Here is a 16526-nt window from a genome sequence, read left to right on the forward strand (position 1 = left end):
TGGACAACACGTTCTTTCTCAAAGCAACGTGGTGCTTGAAGGGTTAATTACGAGCGATATTGTCGTCGGTGTCTGTATGGTTGATGTTGATTTTATTTCGTTTACAGGTCATACAGTCGTGCTGCAGCCGGGGCAGAGGTGAGGGGAGGCCAGGCGGAGATCGAAGAAGGGATGAATGGAACGGCGGCGTTGCGACGCAGCGTCGGTGGCGGCGGGGGCGCCGCCGGGGGTGGAACCGTCGAACCAGCACCCGTCGCCACCCTCGTTGTCTACAAGGACGAGGCTGGATACGGGATGAAAGTCTCTGGCGATAACCCCGTTTATGTTCAATCTGTGAAAGAAGGTGCGTTACTGTATAATCACAATACCAAGAAATCAATTCTGTTGTTCGAACAAACTAATTAGAGGACTATCGAACGACCGTATCGACCCCGGTAAGACACCAAATTTATTTTAAAAACTCCCCCAACACGCACGAACCAACGGCATTTTTTCCATCCCGGTGTATCGAGTTGACTTTCGTAAACTACGCAGTCACGTGATTCTCTAATAATTTCGGACATTGTGCCGTTATTTACGCCCTATACGTTTCAAAAATTTGTCCATTTTTGTTTGTTCGTGTCGATGCAAACGTGAGTGTAGAAAATTTTTGAAATGTTACGATACCGTGTATAATTAACGCTGTGATTGTTAATTTCTTAGCATTACCGTTGTAATTTATTAATTTAAATCGTAATAATAACGCTATCAATGTTAGAATACAATAATATTTCTAAAATTTTAATAAGATTGTACTTTAACATTTAATAATTGTTACGATAGTGGTTCTGTATTTCTCTGTGTACCTAATCTTAAAAATAAGAAACAAAATGTGTCGAAACGTTAGTGGACTCGGAAGATGATGAATACATTTATCGTTCAATAGGTACAAGCACGAATTTTCTTATAATTCAACAATTACGTGCGACAGATAGGCCAAAAATATTTTTCAGAAGTATTCTTTCGGAAAATAAGCAGTTTTAATACGGCCACGTTACGAAGATACACCATCCAAGAAACGTTGGAATTAATTTACAAACAAGACACGATTTACACACGAGAATCTCTAATAACTTCATTTGCAACATCCGTGTAAAACACTCCAGTGATCTCACGCGAAATTTTTCGTTCGTAACTATTAGAAAAATTAGTAGAAGTTATACGAGTTTAATAACAATAATACATTGGAAACGAGTAACAAACGGAGACGTAATTTGGCTCGGTGTAAGCAGTACTTATTAATGTATTATTAGAAAACTTTTGCTAATGATCGATTGTCTTGTGAAAAATGTAAACGACCAATGATGATGCATTGTAGGCGGTGCAGCCGCGAGAGCTGGCCTTCATGCGGGCGACAAAATAATCAAGGTGAGCTTATTTCGAATTGATATTATTGCAAAGTAACGGTAAAAGAAAAAAAATCATATATTCCACAAAAATAGTGTAAGCCAACGGTAAATTTTACAATTCGCGGTGTTTCAACGAACGGATCGTTGAGTTTGCGAATTTGAATAATTAATGGCTCACGATACACGCGAATTCGGATTATTTGTATTTGCGAAGTGTGTATTTACAATCATACATTTACACTATTTATAACCACGATCGGTATTTCCAGGTTAACGGCGTGAATGTAATGCAGTCCACGCATACAGATGTTGTACAGCTCATAAAGTGTAAGTTTACATACTTTCTTTCTTTTCTACGACCTGTTTTTTTTCCTCTTCACTCTGTTATTTCCAAGGACTTGGGCGCATTATTTTAACAGCGAGACAGCGTGAATGTTGTTGCGCAAAACTTACCCACATATATAGTATGGAATACTGTAGAAACGTTGCAAAACGATAGTTTTTCGCTGCTGATAAAAGTACCAATGGTTTTATTTTACATAATTTATTCCTATGTAATATATATTAATTAGTATTTAGATATTTTGCAATTCAAAGTATATAAACTTTCTTTTCATGTTACAAATATTGATCCAAATATTGTTGGTTAGCAAATGCTTTCTCTTTCTTAGTTTTAAGATTTTTACTCGAATTTTTCCTCGATAGATTTCATCGTCTGCATGCTCGTAAAAGAATACAAAGGGTGAACACTTTTTTTTTCACCACGATAGGATTTTCCCGTCGATTGCGCATTTTTACGTATTCCGCCTGGCAAGCTTATACGTTTACAGAGGGTAACTCATACTTTGCAAGTTATTCTTATGTGTTATTGATTGTTAATAGTATGGGGTAGGTGTGCTCTAATGTACCGTACTATAGGTCGTTAACCTGTATTTTTGTTAAAATAGATCTTAAAGATGTTATTATAAACGCGTTACAAAAGTTATTTATAAGTCACTTGAAAAATAGATAAATCTATAGCGCTTAAAGTAAAGAAAGCAACTTGTGTTTGGAGCATGAGAAAAGTATCATCTATTTGATAACAGAATATTTACTTAAAGTATAATTATACAGGCTGTTCGGCCACCCCTGGAAAAAATTTTAATGGGGGATTCTAGAGGCCAAAATAAGACGAAAATCAAGAATATCAATTTTTCGTTTGAGGTTTCGTTAAAAAGTTATTAACAATTAAATTCAAAAATTTCAAATCGTTCTGAAAAAATTATTTTCGATTGCAGGGGTCAATTATAATCATTTTTGGTGAATAGACATACCCCCGAAATCCTACCCACTTTCTAGAAAAAAATTCGAGAAGGAGTGAAATTTTTCGACGGAAAAAAATTTCAAATCGTTCTGAAAAAATTATTTTCGGTTACAGGGGTCAATTTCAATCATTTTTGGTGAATAGACATACCCCAGAAATCCTACCCACTTTCTAGAAAAAAATTCCTTACCGAAAATATAATTTCTGGTCAGAAATGTCTGCCCAGATTTTCATGCGAATCTTTAAAACGTCATAACTTTTGAACGGATTGGACGATTTTAATGTTTAAAAAAGCAAACTACGCGTATTTTGGTGGAGAACATGTACAAATTGCAAAAATATTTGAAAAGTTGGTCCTTGACCCCGCAAAATGAGAAAAACCCCATAAAAATGGTCCAATTTTCAAACAGCTATAATTCCCACAATTGTGAAAATATTTCAATGAAACTTTTTTCTGAAGTAGAGCTCATGGGTACCTACAAAAAAGTACTAAACAACTTTTCTGTAGGGCGTCAAATGAAATTACTAAAAATCAAAAACGAATTTTTAAGAAAAATCGACAAGGGGGTGCCTAAATTTTTCGGCGAAAAACAATTTTTTCAAATCGTTCTAAAAAAATTATTTTCGGTTGTGGGGGTCAATTACAATCATTTTTGGTGAATAGACATACCCCCGAAATCCTACCCACTTTCTAGAAAAAAATTCGAGATGTGAAATTTTTCGACGGAAAAAAAAAATTTCAAATCGTTCTAAAAAAATTATTTTCGGTTGCGGGGATCAATTACAATCATTTTTGGTGAATAGACGTACCCCCGAAATCTTGCGCATTTTCGAGAAAAAAATTCAGTACGAGCGGAACTTTAAACGTTAATAACTTTTTAACGAAGCCTCAATCAAGAAATTGGTATTCTTGATTTTTGTTTTATTTTGGCCTCTAGAATCCCTCATTAAAATTTTTCCCAGGGTTGGTCGAACCCTCTGTATAGTACGAATAGCTTTTAAAACATTGAACTATTATCCAAATTACAGGTCGTTTTAATTAATGAAAAACAAATTAATGAATTCGTCGCGCAGATGCATTTTATTAATTCAACAAACAGATACAGTAGTGATGCACTCGTTTCTATACGAAACTTTTCTGTTTAAAAAGAATCAATCACCCCGATCGTGATAATCAAATCTCATATTGGTTTACATTTTTTTCTCAGTTTCCTGCGGAAGCTTGTGTTTGAGCTATCCAGGTACATCCTGTGTCTGGCAAAGCTTTCATCAAAATTGAACTCTTGACCAAGCTTCGTCAATTCGAATAGACGGTGCAATGTAATTTTTGCAGTGTATCGTAAACATTGCGTAAAACCGAGGCAGCGCAAATGTTTGGAAAAGGCAGTCGAGACTCGGTAATCGAAGATAACAATCGCTTGTGTAATTTTGAGTTTTATCGGTTATATTTGTACCGATTTTCCTCCCTCTCCAATGTTTGCTTGGAACTATATCGATACGTTAAACGGCCACCATTTACATTTACGCGTCGTGCTTACGTAAAATGCGGAAAAAGAGGATCATTTAGAAAGATCGCGAGGGACTGTTGGTGACTTTACGTCGGGCACACCGACAGAAACGGAGTTTTTGCGGCGACGTTACCAGTGATGTAAGCATGTGAGTTTATAGCGGTGACCGTTCATAGAATTCTGTCTTCCTCTTTCTAACAGTTCAGGTAGAACACAATGGATGCAGGCTCAGTCCTCCGCGTCGCCTCAACTCTGGTTATTTCGCAAAATTGTGTAACGTGTGTAAGTTCTGTGTGAACGAAGTCGAACGCGAATGTTTATCCGGGCACTTTGAGTCCTCTGGCTTTAATTAACACGCCAAGGAAGGAACGAAGTCGCGTCTCAAAGAAGAACAATTATACTTTATCGAGAGCGAGGTATTAAAAAATACACGTTGACTAACCATCATGTATCAATTTTTAAATTACGTGTGTACATTGAATTTTATTTTCTCAGATAAATTTTCAAGAAAAAAATCTTCGTTGTGTGTTTCAGGGTCTTTAAAAAGACGCTTTCACGCGTCTAACTCTGATAATATTCTAAAGTACGGTAGCTGGCCTACTTAATCATTTCATAACGCGGTAGCTCTTACACGCGAGTCCAGATTTCCCTAGATCCATGAATATTTAAACCAGATGTACATGGAGATTTTTCAACAAATGAAAACCAGACCTTATTTGCGATATTATGATTCAAGGACGTGGTACGTTTTCCTCGAGACACGTTCGGTAGAAAATTCTTATATTTTTAAATTATTTCGTCATTGGATAAGTTGAAATTTCGTTATCAATTTAGTATATTGCAAAGGATGTATTATGCATATAATGTACTATGTATAATGCAGTTCCGAACGGATTAACGTGGGCTCTCCGACGGGAATTAATCATGTTAGAACCACAATCTTGTTGAAATAAATATAGTTTTACGAGGAAAGGCGCCTGCAAAATACGAGTAGGTTTGCAGCTGACCGCCAAGTCAGTGCCGTTTACAGCTGACTCAATCGTTCATTCGGGGTTTTCCACACAGACGCATTTCCAATTGTTAATTTAAAGATTACATCAACACGGGGATTCTAGTAAAACCAGTTACCAAGTTACATTGTAAACATTTGTAAACTCATCGTTTGTTATCCACATTTTACTTGAATATTGAACATAAGAATGTACGTGCTCTCTTAAACTTTAATTACCAATGCAATAATTCTGCTTTTCTGTCGATTATTTACTTAAATGAACAATTGGTATTAAATGTTAATAATTTCTAGTTTCTAGCACGAACTCTCATTGTGTAGATAATCTTTTACTTTAAAAACATTTATTTAAATATGTACAGATAAATAAAAACGATATAGAACTATGTTAACCATAAACAATAATTAAATAGACATTTAGATTAAATCGTTAGCCCTTAATCGCTAATGTTATCAAGCAGTTTTATCAATTTATTTAATTTATGCACATATTTCGTATCATAAAAAAATTAACAAGTCATCGCGGCTAATCACATCGACCGATGCCAGTAAATAATAATATGAACGAGACATTAAACTAATCTTTACAGATTAACAGTTAGTACAAACTTCAAAGCGTAATCTTCGCAAATCGCTTTGTATCTCTGCAATAAGACACGTTAAATTCGTAAACACGTATAATCAGCAATTAAAAAGTTACCGAAAGCTTCGTTTCTGGTAAACATCAGCGATCCATGCACCGTTCGTCGCGTTGATAAAGCCACCATTAACGATAACCTGTTTTTTGACATTAGAAGAAGAAAAAAGTTCGCGAGAAGTACACAGTAAGTTTTAAACCATCATAGGCTTTCTCGACGATGCCTTCGACTTGAAATGTTCGATCCAAAAGTGGACGATAATATTAGAGAGATAGGTTGATCAAGGTGTTGCAGTATAGTAAAATGACGAGGCCTGGTCATATATTGAAAGATTAGTCGTACGCGCGTGTAAACATAAGAATCTCGTCATTCATATTAATACACACACCTGGGGCCAAGTTTCTCGGTATGAATGCCTTTGCTCTCGGATCGTCTCGGGTCGGCATCATTTTACGCAGTTTCGTAGTCGACACGGTTCTCGATGCGCGTATCAAACCGACGAATCTTAGCTTTAATCGACGATACGAAATTATCTGAAAATCGATCCATTTCGAACGTGGCTATTTTAATTTGTGTCTATATGAAGACGCCAACCACGTACGACCTGAGGCAGGCTTGGAAGAAAGCTCGCGCAAAACCGTATTCCGGTATTTTAAGTTCCATTTAAAATGTTTGCGATCCTCGAAATTACATAATTTTGCCGTGAATCGGTTCCTTAATCGTTTCGTTTAAATCCAGTCGTTCCGAGTTAAGCGTTTGATTTCGACGTGTTGTATAATTTTTATTTAATTAATTTCGTATTTATTACAAATTGCAATGTTTGTATACGTTGATTTTTTAAAAATGCAAATACGTTGCGTATGGAATTCTTGCACGGTCGCAGAGTGTTTGTTTAGATAACAACTTCGAAGATGAATACCACGACATGCTCGACGAGCTTTCGAAATCGTTGCGTTAGTGTAAAGAGTAAATTTGGTTTACAGCTTTTTTTTCGGGCAAATGTTTATCATAGAATCGTGACGACTATTAAATATTTGCATATATGTGAATAGTAAGGAAAAGAAAAGAGTACAGTTCACTCATTTGGAGTGATCGTATCTCAGTATTCCGTCGGTGCTTCTGTTCAGTATCGATCTAATAAACTCAGGCATATTTTACGATACGTTTTTGTACGATAAAGAATTCAGCGTAGACTGTGTTACTTCTAAAAGTGTACTCCAAAATCTGTTAGGTTGGCTAATTTCGAATTTTTAAAGTGGATGACGTGTTTTGTTTTGTTTCTTTTTTCTGTGAAAAGTATTGTTCTTAACTTATAAAATATATACGCCGTAGTTTAAAAAAGAATTTATTATATTTTGTGACTTATTTTTAAATGGACTTTGTTTTGAAAATTAGTGACGAGAAGGTGTATTTTCGAACAAAGGGAAAGACGCGATACAAATAACAAAAGATATTTTCTACGAAAGTGTTGCGAACGAAAGAATGATTCAAAGATGGTTTAAAGTTTCGTGTTGGTCTTAGTGCAGTCGGTGATAATCGCTTTAATAGGCTTATCGAGGTTTCACAACATTAGGAATTGCTGGGAAATTAAAAATATTGAAGTAATAGCGTTGAAAATTATTTATACTAACATGGTTTTTAAGTACGATTTTAAATAAGATTGGAAAGAACATTCCTTTTTGGCCAACCCAATATGAGAGATTCGCTATCGATAATTTCAAATAACGTAATATTATATTCATATGAAAAAAAAGTCATTAAAGAATTTGCTGACAAATTTTTATTCGATTTACACATTACATTTAAATATATTGGGCTAGGTCTGGGTTAGAATTTTAAAAATCTTCCAAAAATTTTAGATGCTTTCGGAATTAATGCTGGAAATATGAATTGAAATTAACTGTGAAGATAGTTTGACTAAACGTGTGGTAAAAAAATCGGTAAAAAGATTCTGAACCGTTTAAAACAAACAGCATGTGTGGTGATTGTTCGCGAGTAGTTCTCAAAAGAAAGGTGGAGGGTCAAACGCGGGGGAAGGACCGGCAGAGGTATGCGAAAGGTGACTAATCATCGTCCTTGAACTCTTGTTGCAGCTTCGACGCAGGTGGTACTGACGGTACAGCAGAAGCCAGTTGCGACGAGCAGCGCGGCGACGACGGCCACGGGGCTACAGGTTGGTCTGGCGGGTGGACAGCATCAAAGACCAGTCAGTCTGTCAGCCGGTACAACGATGGTATCACCCTCGCAGCCAGCAACTTCTCTGCACAGGGCGTCGACTATACCAGCAACCGGACAACCATGTAACGCACGTATCACGGGACCTCAACCGGTCGATGTAAGTCAAAATTCCTTGTAAAAAGAAAACGTAGATTTCGTTTCTATAATTAGGTATTCAACATTGTTTCCTCTCACACGATTAGCTCTACTTAACACATTGACTGCCACGTTATCCACATATAGTTTTCTTTAAAATTAGTTTCATTAAGCAACCAACAAAGTTAATTTCCAAGAGATGTTAAAGAAAATATTGGTTTGAACGGAAAGTGCGTTTTTATTCTAAATAAATTTGATTTAATTAATTACATTGTTTCCATTAATCTCTGTTGTACGTTTCTACTCCATGAAAGCTTAAATTTTATTTTTAGTGATGTAGGTCCTAGAAAAATAAACAAAAAAGTAATAATTTTGTATGTTCTTTTGTGTTTCAGCATGAGAAGAAACGGCAGCTTGAAACACAGCGCGTTCATACGTTACAACTTATGTTGGAGAAGGAACAAAGTTATGTTGACAAGCTTCGTAGTGAACTCGCAAAAGCTGGCACTGGTAGTGGAAATGTTAACATTGTAACACTGCAAGCAGAATTGGCAGGTGCTGAAAGGAGGTTGCACACCATGCAGGATCAGCTAGCAGCGATTACTACCAATGAACAGGTCTGATTTTTTTTCTACTTGGTGTGCTTTGACGCGTCATCCAAATAATATTTAAGATTTCTGTTCATTCTACTAATGTAGTGCGTAAATTTTATATTAGTAAATTAGTCATTTATATACACATAATATAAATATCACGTTATAACTCATAATCTTATTCGTAAAATATGAATTCGTTTTAACGCTTAATTCATTAACATTTATTATACTCTTACATTTGTTCTTGCCTTGCTTTTATATAAGTGTTTGACAGCTGAAGTTGATGCTATTCAGTGTACCAAATAGTTGCTCGGCATGATGTTATTAAGGTGTTTATGTTTCTCAATAGAAGGCATTGATGATTAAAGTATGATTATAATATTTTTTTTTATCACTGATTTTGTAGTAGTTCATTAATTTTTTATCGGTATATTACTAGCTTATAGTTAGAAATGTGCAAGGCCTCGAAAATATCGAGTCGAGACGAGAATTTCATTGAGAATATAGATATTCTCGATCAGAAACATACTTTCGAGATCCCGCCTTGTCTCAAACATCGAGGCTCCGCATACTTCTACTTATAGTGTATGATGGTAAACAGCAAGAAATGATAAAACTTATGTTATGCTTCTGTACGTGTTTCTGTTTGAGCTATAGATATGTAATTTTTATATAAGGTGTGCTTGCATTGCAATTGAGATTTTCAAATTCGGTCATGTAGGGATGTATTTAAGCTTTTGCTAACTTTATCTAACCAGCTTTTGTTGTGTCTTACAGCTTTGCTCGTTGGTAACAAACACCTCGTGTTCCCCGGGCTATTATCCACCCTTATGTAGTAGCAGTGGTGACGTACCACCGCCTCTACCATCTCGTAAGTCCTTGTCCATGCAAAGCCTATCTCCACCACCATTGCCTCCTAGACCTCCTCCTACAAATACACACAACGTAGCCCAGTTGGAGCTGGAGTGTCATCTGTTGACTCATTTAACGCCCTCAACCATCAGTCATGGCATACCTAACTCTGTAAGTAGTCTAATCACTAAGTCATTAAATAAGTAATTTATACAAATGCATGGTAAAGAAAACGTATCACACAATAGTGTGCATACTTCGGACAAGTAACTCATATTTATCCATTGAACAATTATATAGTTTAAAATTTCTACATCCTTTAAAACATTTTACAATGTTTAACTCCAAATTTGTTTCAGTCCACACACTTTATCCACAGTATTTGTTACGCAAATAGGTTTATGTGCAACTATATTAAACGAGCCTTATATTTAATATAAACTATGTTCATTGTTCATTGATATTGTGTTGCTTGAATATTACGAAACTGTATTAAGTAATGTCTTCAAGTATGGTTGTGAAATGCATTGGAGTATGGTTTCTGTGATTTACTAGAAATTTATGGTGTCTCTTTAAAAACATGTCTTTCATTGCAGTAATTTTTATGATTGCATTGTTTATTTTGTAAGATCGATTTAGTGGTTACATGCATATTATGTATTTTATTACAGTTTTACATAATTAATTGTTTAATGTTTTTATTTTCTATACTTAACCCTACCGTTATCGATAATCTTTTAATTATTATTGAACTTTCTTATAGCTTTCACAGGGTGCAAATTTGGGCTCTTCAAATTCACTAAATAAACACCAACGAACGAAATCCAGTCCAGAACAACTAGGAACTACAACCATTTCTCCGTCAGAAGCTAGTAGACGTTTAATAGCGTCAGAATCAATGAATGATCTTTCTCCTCCTAGACACGTGAGGCATAGTGACATTGATATAGATGAATTACCTCATATCACTCCACCGGGAACTCCACCTCCACCATATCCAATCGCTAGTCCAGGAAACGATACCGCTAATTCTACTATAAACGATGTAAGTCTTTTTTTAAAGCTAAATTTTTCGAATTGTACGTGATAGTTATTAAGCAAGTATTTTTTTTTGTTTCACAGGCTATTTTAAACGAAAGCATTCCTGGATTACCAACATTACAACAACCAATCATGTCAATGGAAGATGATGATATGAGTGACCAAGAAGTTGTAAGTTTTTGACAGCATATTTTTATTTACAATAAAATAATTTATGTCATTATTCAATTATGATTAAATACTATTTTAGGGGCAACTAGAAGATCACGGCCCATTTAAATCTTTATCTCGATTATGGGGACATCACGCACATCTTGCTGTATTTATTAATTATGTTTTATCAAACAGTGATCCCTCCAGTCTGGTGAGTACTATGTTAATGCTTTTTTGCAGTATCGATTGTGACTTTCATTATCTAAAAGTATTCATATTATTGTAGTTGTTCTATTTAGTAACGGATCTGTACAAAGAAGGCAATGCAAAGGAAATGAGGAAGTGGGCATATGAAATTCATTCTAGTTTTTTAGTACCTGGTGCAGTAAGTAGTTAAAAAAATTATACATTTTTTACAATTCAAGTAATGTATTTTTGCAATTTATATTAATGTATTTAATATAAACTTCTTTATTCAGCCTCTCCGTCTGCATAATGTAGACGAAAATGTAGCACATGAAATAGACGATGTTCTTTTAAAAGAATCTGATAAAGAAGAGATTCTGCGAAAAGTATGTATTCCATTGTACCTACACTAATAATCGCTTGGTATAGTTCTGTAAAATGTTATGCTTTCGACAGATCTTCTTAAAAGCACGTACGCGCGCGAAAGAAGAACTGAACGAGCAACTTGCAGACTTTCAACAAAAAAGAACGGCCGGATTGGGGATGTTATTTGGTCCAAGCGATGCTCAATTGGATGAAAGTGCATCTGATAAGGCACGAGAAACAAAAATTATAGAAACATACCTCTTACCCAAGATGGAGCCTTATCTGTAAGATTGTTAATTTAGATTCATATAGTAGATGTTTGTTCTTTGATGTTTGTGCGTGATATTACATTATTATTTATTTATGAAATGTTTCAGAGAAGATATAGAAAAAGAACACGTAGATTTGCGACAATTTACAACAGCAGCGGGTCTGGCAACAATATTGACAAAAATTTTCCAAGTCCGACCAGTATCACTTGACCGAGTACCTACCTTTGTTGCAAAAGATAAATCGAATATTAAAGCGCGCTTGCTTACAGGAAAGGCAAGAAAAATGACAATCAGAGGTCATCATTTTGTAGCTCATCAGTACTTTACTATTACTTACTGCAATCATTGTCAACTTATCATCGGTGGAATTGGACCTCAAGGATATTTATGTAATGGTACGTAAAATTATCTTCACACATTATTTATACATTTTTTACACAATAAATTTTAGATGAAAATTATGGTTAAAATTTAATGAAAACTCGATATATTTTTAATTATAGATTGTTCTCTAAGTGTACATCGTCAATGTGTTCGCGTAGTAGAAGAAAATTGTCTAGGACCATTGGTTAAGAAGGAAAGGGTGAACGAACGTATAAGCAAACTCATGGAACGCATTATTCCTGAAAGGAAACCTCCGTCGTCGCATCATCATCATCATTCTCAGAATCATATGCTTCATGGTAAGTAATATGAATATTTCAATGACATCATAAAATCTGGAAATAAATCAATAATTACTTAATGTAAAATTTCTCAATGTTACAGTTGATAAACTGAAAAAGAGTGAAGAAGATGCTGGTGCATTGACTGATGGAGAAAATGGTAAGTCTATTACTTACGTTAAATCATTCAATCGAATAAAATTTATAATAATATTTCAAGTAAAAGTTATTAGATATTTGTCTTTTCTTCTACAATATGATATTGGTATGATACAATGCGTGGTTGATGCCGTTTTAATACTCCCTAATATTGCATGAATTAATTTGTTTTGCAACAGTTATATTTTATACATATCAATAAACCTTGACATTTCGCATATTGTGAAATACAATAGGACATCTACATTTTTCTATGACAGTTTTACGACTTACGATTTCTAATCTTCATGGTAACGGGCGAATCTATTACTTAGTACGATTGGAAGGCAACAAACAACTTTCCTTTTTTTTATTTTTTATTTGCGATAACAATACGCTTATGCACATTAATCAGTTCACAATTCAAGCAGCAAGATAACTCAAGTGCCATTAATTTCACCACAATGCTAAGAATAAAAGTTACATTTTATGTACGGTGCACATACAACCAACCCCAATACTTTTACTTTATTGCATTTAGTCGTTATTAAGTATTCTGACATCAGACACAAGTTCGTTACAATGTCACGACAGATGTAACAAAACTGTCTAGCAAGTTACTTTATTCGGTACTGAGAAAATTAAATTATTAATTAATTGGCAAAATAATTAAGTGTAATTTTTGAATTATAACTACATTGTTGTCAATCTGCAAATTTTAATTATGCGTTGCATTATCTTAAAAGCTTACACTTACATACGTTTGTTCTTTGTTTTTTGTTAATGTTATCCGTTATCGCGAAGAGTACTGTCTTCATCTCGAACGAGGCGTTTCTTGATGAACGTGGGTCACGTCAGCCATTATTCAGAGTTTTCGTCTCATTAGCAGCGTTTGTATTCATTATAAATCATCGGTGAAATTTATTTTCTCGTGAAATACATACTTAAAAGTGCGCGTCGGTGGCAAAATCATTGTCTAAGGTTGTGAAAAATATTCCATGACAGTCTCTCATAGAGAGATTGTTTGCCACGGTGTTGAATGGTTCTTTATCGACATCCTCTTTTCATTCTTTTGAACTGATAATGTGCCGCCTCGATAAAGCTTTTTCGTGGGAGCACGTAGATCTTTGAAAACATACACGTATTCACGAAGAAAATAATAACGAAGAATAAATTAAAAACAGAATAATTTCTAGAATATTACATATACTATATTTATTTTTGGCGTATATTTTCGTGTTTCATAATTTTTAAACAATTGATTGCGGTTGAAAATTTTAAAAAAGTCAGTATTAAGATACAGTGCAATCGATTGTTCACGCTGAAATTCAGAACAGCGTGTAGGTGGATTTTATCGAGCAATGCTGTTATAATAATCATACTTCCTGATAAAGAAGTTGTGCAAAACGTATTGTGTTGATTGTGTGCTACGCTTCCTATTAAAATATAGAGGAGAGAAAGGAAGGAAGGAAGGAAGCAAGCGAGCAAGAGGAGAGGAAATCGCGAAAAGAGGCCTAGAACTTTAGTACTGCATATATGTATTCATACACAGGGTGTGGTAATAATTTTTCATCAAATAAATTTTGTTCCTTTGCAGTGGAATATTTTGTATAATTCTGGAAGAAAGGAACAGTAATTAAAAGACATCTTTTAGGAATACAATAGATATTTTCAAACATTTCATTAGAATTCTGTGAATATTGTTCTTAAACTGCTTTAATGTTCGGCCACCCCTGGGAAAAATTTTAATGGGGGATTTTAGAGGCCAAAATAAGACGAAAATCAAGAATACCAATTTGTTGATGCAGGCTTCGTTGAAAAGTTATTAACGTTTAAATTTCCGCCCGTACTGAATTTTTTTCTAGAAAGTGGGTAGGATTTCGGGGGTAGGTCTATTCACCAAAAATTATTGTAATTGACCCCCACAACTGAAAATAATTTTTTTAGAACGATTTAAAAAATTTTTTTTTCGTCGAAAAATTTAGGCACCTACCCCCTGTCGATTTTTCTTAAAAATTCGTTTTTGATTTTTAGTAATTCCATTTGACGCCCTACAGAAAAGTTGTTTAGTACTTTTTTGTAGGTATCCATGAGCTCTACTTCAGAAAAAAATTTCGATGAGATACGTTCACTATTGTAGGAGTTATGGCCGTTTGAAAATTGGACCACTTTTATAGGGTTTTTCTCATTTTACGGGGTCAAGGAGCAACTTTTCCAATATTTTTACAATTTCTACATATTCCTCACTAAAATACGCATTGATTGCTTTTTTAAACATTAAAATCGTCCAATCCGTTCAGGAGTTATGACGTTTTAAAGATTCGCATGAAACTTTGGGCTGACATTTCTGGCCAGAAATTATATTTTCGGTAAGGAATTTTTTTCTCGAAAATGCGTAGTATTACGGGGGTATGTGTAATGACCAAAAATGATTGTAATTGACCCCCGCAACCGAAAATAATTTTTTTAGTATGATTTGAAATTTTTTAATTTCGTCTAAAAATTTCAGTACTTTCTCGATTTTTTTTCTCGAAAGTGGATAGGATTTCGGAGGTATGTGTAATGACCAAAAGTGATTGTAATTGACCCCCACAGCCGAAAATAATTTTTCCAAAACGATTTGCAATTTTTTAATTTAATTGTTAATAATTTTTTAACGAAGCCTTCATCAACAAATTGGTATTCTTGATTTTCGTCTTATTTTGGCCTCTAGAATCCCTCATTAAAATTTTTCCCAGGTATGGCCGAACACCCTGTATAAATTAGGGACTATTGTACTATATTGTTTCAAATTAAAAATTTCTATGTATATAGAATTGCCGTAAATATTTATCAAAGTAGAATTGATTTAGTAAATTTATTTTCTATGGATTTTATAAACTACCCTGTGTATGATATTGCATACTTTTCTTTGTAATAGATAGTAAAGACGAAGAACGTACTAAAATTTCTGTAAAAAAACGAAAAATGATTTCCTGTTCGAAAGTTGAAATAAAATTGGCGCAAGAGAGGGTTAAGAGCGACCCTGAGAACATCAATATCTCGAACGCGAAGATTGCCCCTGGATGTCCCCCGAGGGTTTCGAAGATCGGGATCGTGCACACCCTGTAGATACGTGCACACGCATAGAGAGATAGAGACGCGTACACAGACGTAAACGTGGTTGTAAAACGAGCGGGGGAGCGATCTGGTGGGGTATAACCGGAAACCAACGGCAGTCTCCGCGGAAAAGAAGCGAGCGCGGCTTCGAGGAAAATTAGTGTCAGCTCGGTTGTTGTCGCGAGAAGTAGAGAAACCGCCACGATTATTTTCTCGACGGCGTGGAACTACGAGGCGTGCACATGGTCGAGGTGCAACAGTTGCGCGATCCCTTGGAGGGGGAACCGGACTGCAACCCTTACCCAACGACCACCAACCCCTCGCCCCTGATCGCTAGCTTTGCTAGCTTCAGGCTTTCGTCGGAGAGATGCAGGAACAGATTCAATCGGAAGCTGAAGGGCGACGGTAAAGATCGAGCGAACAACTACACAGTCCAGTTGGAACGAAGTAGCTCCGATATATTATTTTCTCTTCGTTGCGTTGCTCTCGATGTTTTAATAATCGTGTAATCCACATAATGTGACGTTCATCGTTTACGTGAAAGTAAATATAGATCGAGAGTCGTTAAGACCGATTTATATTTGCTCTTTTTGCATAGTTTGTTATCATAGATAATCGCTGATTTAATTGTAGCTTAACGATATTTTGCTTCGGTGTAATTAATAGAAAATTTGGTAAGAGTCGGAGGTTCTTCGAATTTCCAGTGGGACTTTGAATGGTCGGAAGCTAGAAAAGATATATCGATCGGAATAGGTTCGACAGTGGTGCTTGAGAAAGTTAGCAAAGACAAGGTCGCGAAGAAAACGAAGCTGAAGACGATCAAACAGAGGACCGTGCCTCACATGAGTAAAGGCTCGATCGCCGGAAAAGTATGGGAAACGTTCGCCGCTGTGAGGAAAACGCGCGAACCGCGCGTCATCATAGAGACAGCCTCGATCGTCGGTTTGGATCATCTGAAGGTGTCGCCGTGTTGTGAGAATTTAAACGACAGTGCTTTCT

At 35.4% G+C, this 16526-nt stretch overlaps 1 protein-coding gene across 9 annotated transcripts in view; it reads left to right on the forward strand.

Moving 5' to 3' along the window:
* Window positions 1–158: 158 nt before the first annotated feature.
* Rhogef2 (Rho guanine nucleotide exchange factor 2) overlaps window positions 159–16526 on the forward strand; it is a 36693-nt gene continuing 20325 nt past the window's right edge. For 5 of the 9 annotated variants that reach the window (XM_076764461.1, XM_076764462.1, XM_076764463.1 and 2 more), the window contains exons 1-15: window positions 159–343; window positions 1358–1407; window positions 1658–1715; window positions 7940–8181; window positions 8555–8776; window positions 9533–9778; window positions 10371–10652; window positions 10730–10819; window positions 10899–11012; window positions 11088–11186; window positions 11281–11373; window positions 11444–11637; window positions 11731–12020; window positions 12129–12308; window positions 12394–12450. In XM_076764461.1, coding sequence (XP_076620576.1) covers window positions 172–343; window positions 1358–1407; window positions 1658–1715; window positions 7940–8181; window positions 8555–8776; window positions 9533–9778; window positions 10371–10652; window positions 10730–10819; window positions 10899–11012; window positions 11088–11186; window positions 11281–11373; window positions 11444–11637; window positions 11731–12020; window positions 12129–12308; window positions 12394–12450 — 2389 coding nt within the window. In that variant the 5' untranslated portion in view covers window positions 159–171. Of the gene's footprint in view, window positions 344–1357; window positions 1408–1657; window positions 1716–4445; window positions 4616–6307; window positions 6494–7939; window positions 8182–8554; window positions 8777–9532; window positions 9779–10370; window positions 10653–10729; window positions 10820–10898; window positions 11013–11087; window positions 11187–11280; window positions 11374–11443; window positions 11638–11730; window positions 12021–12128; window positions 12309–12393; window positions 12451–16526 lie in introns of those variants that run through there. The other 4 variants (XM_076764468.1, XM_076764469.1, XM_076764470.1 and 1 more) reach the window with 3 other exon arrangements.

Source organism: Colletes latitarsis, chromosome 4 (genome assembly GCF_051014445.1).
Source record: "Colletes latitarsis isolate SP2378_abdomen chromosome 4, iyColLati1, whole genome shotgun sequence".
In the NCBI taxonomy this organism is placed as follows: Eukaryota; Metazoa; Arthropoda; class Insecta; order Hymenoptera; family Colletidae; genus Colletes; species Colletes latitarsis.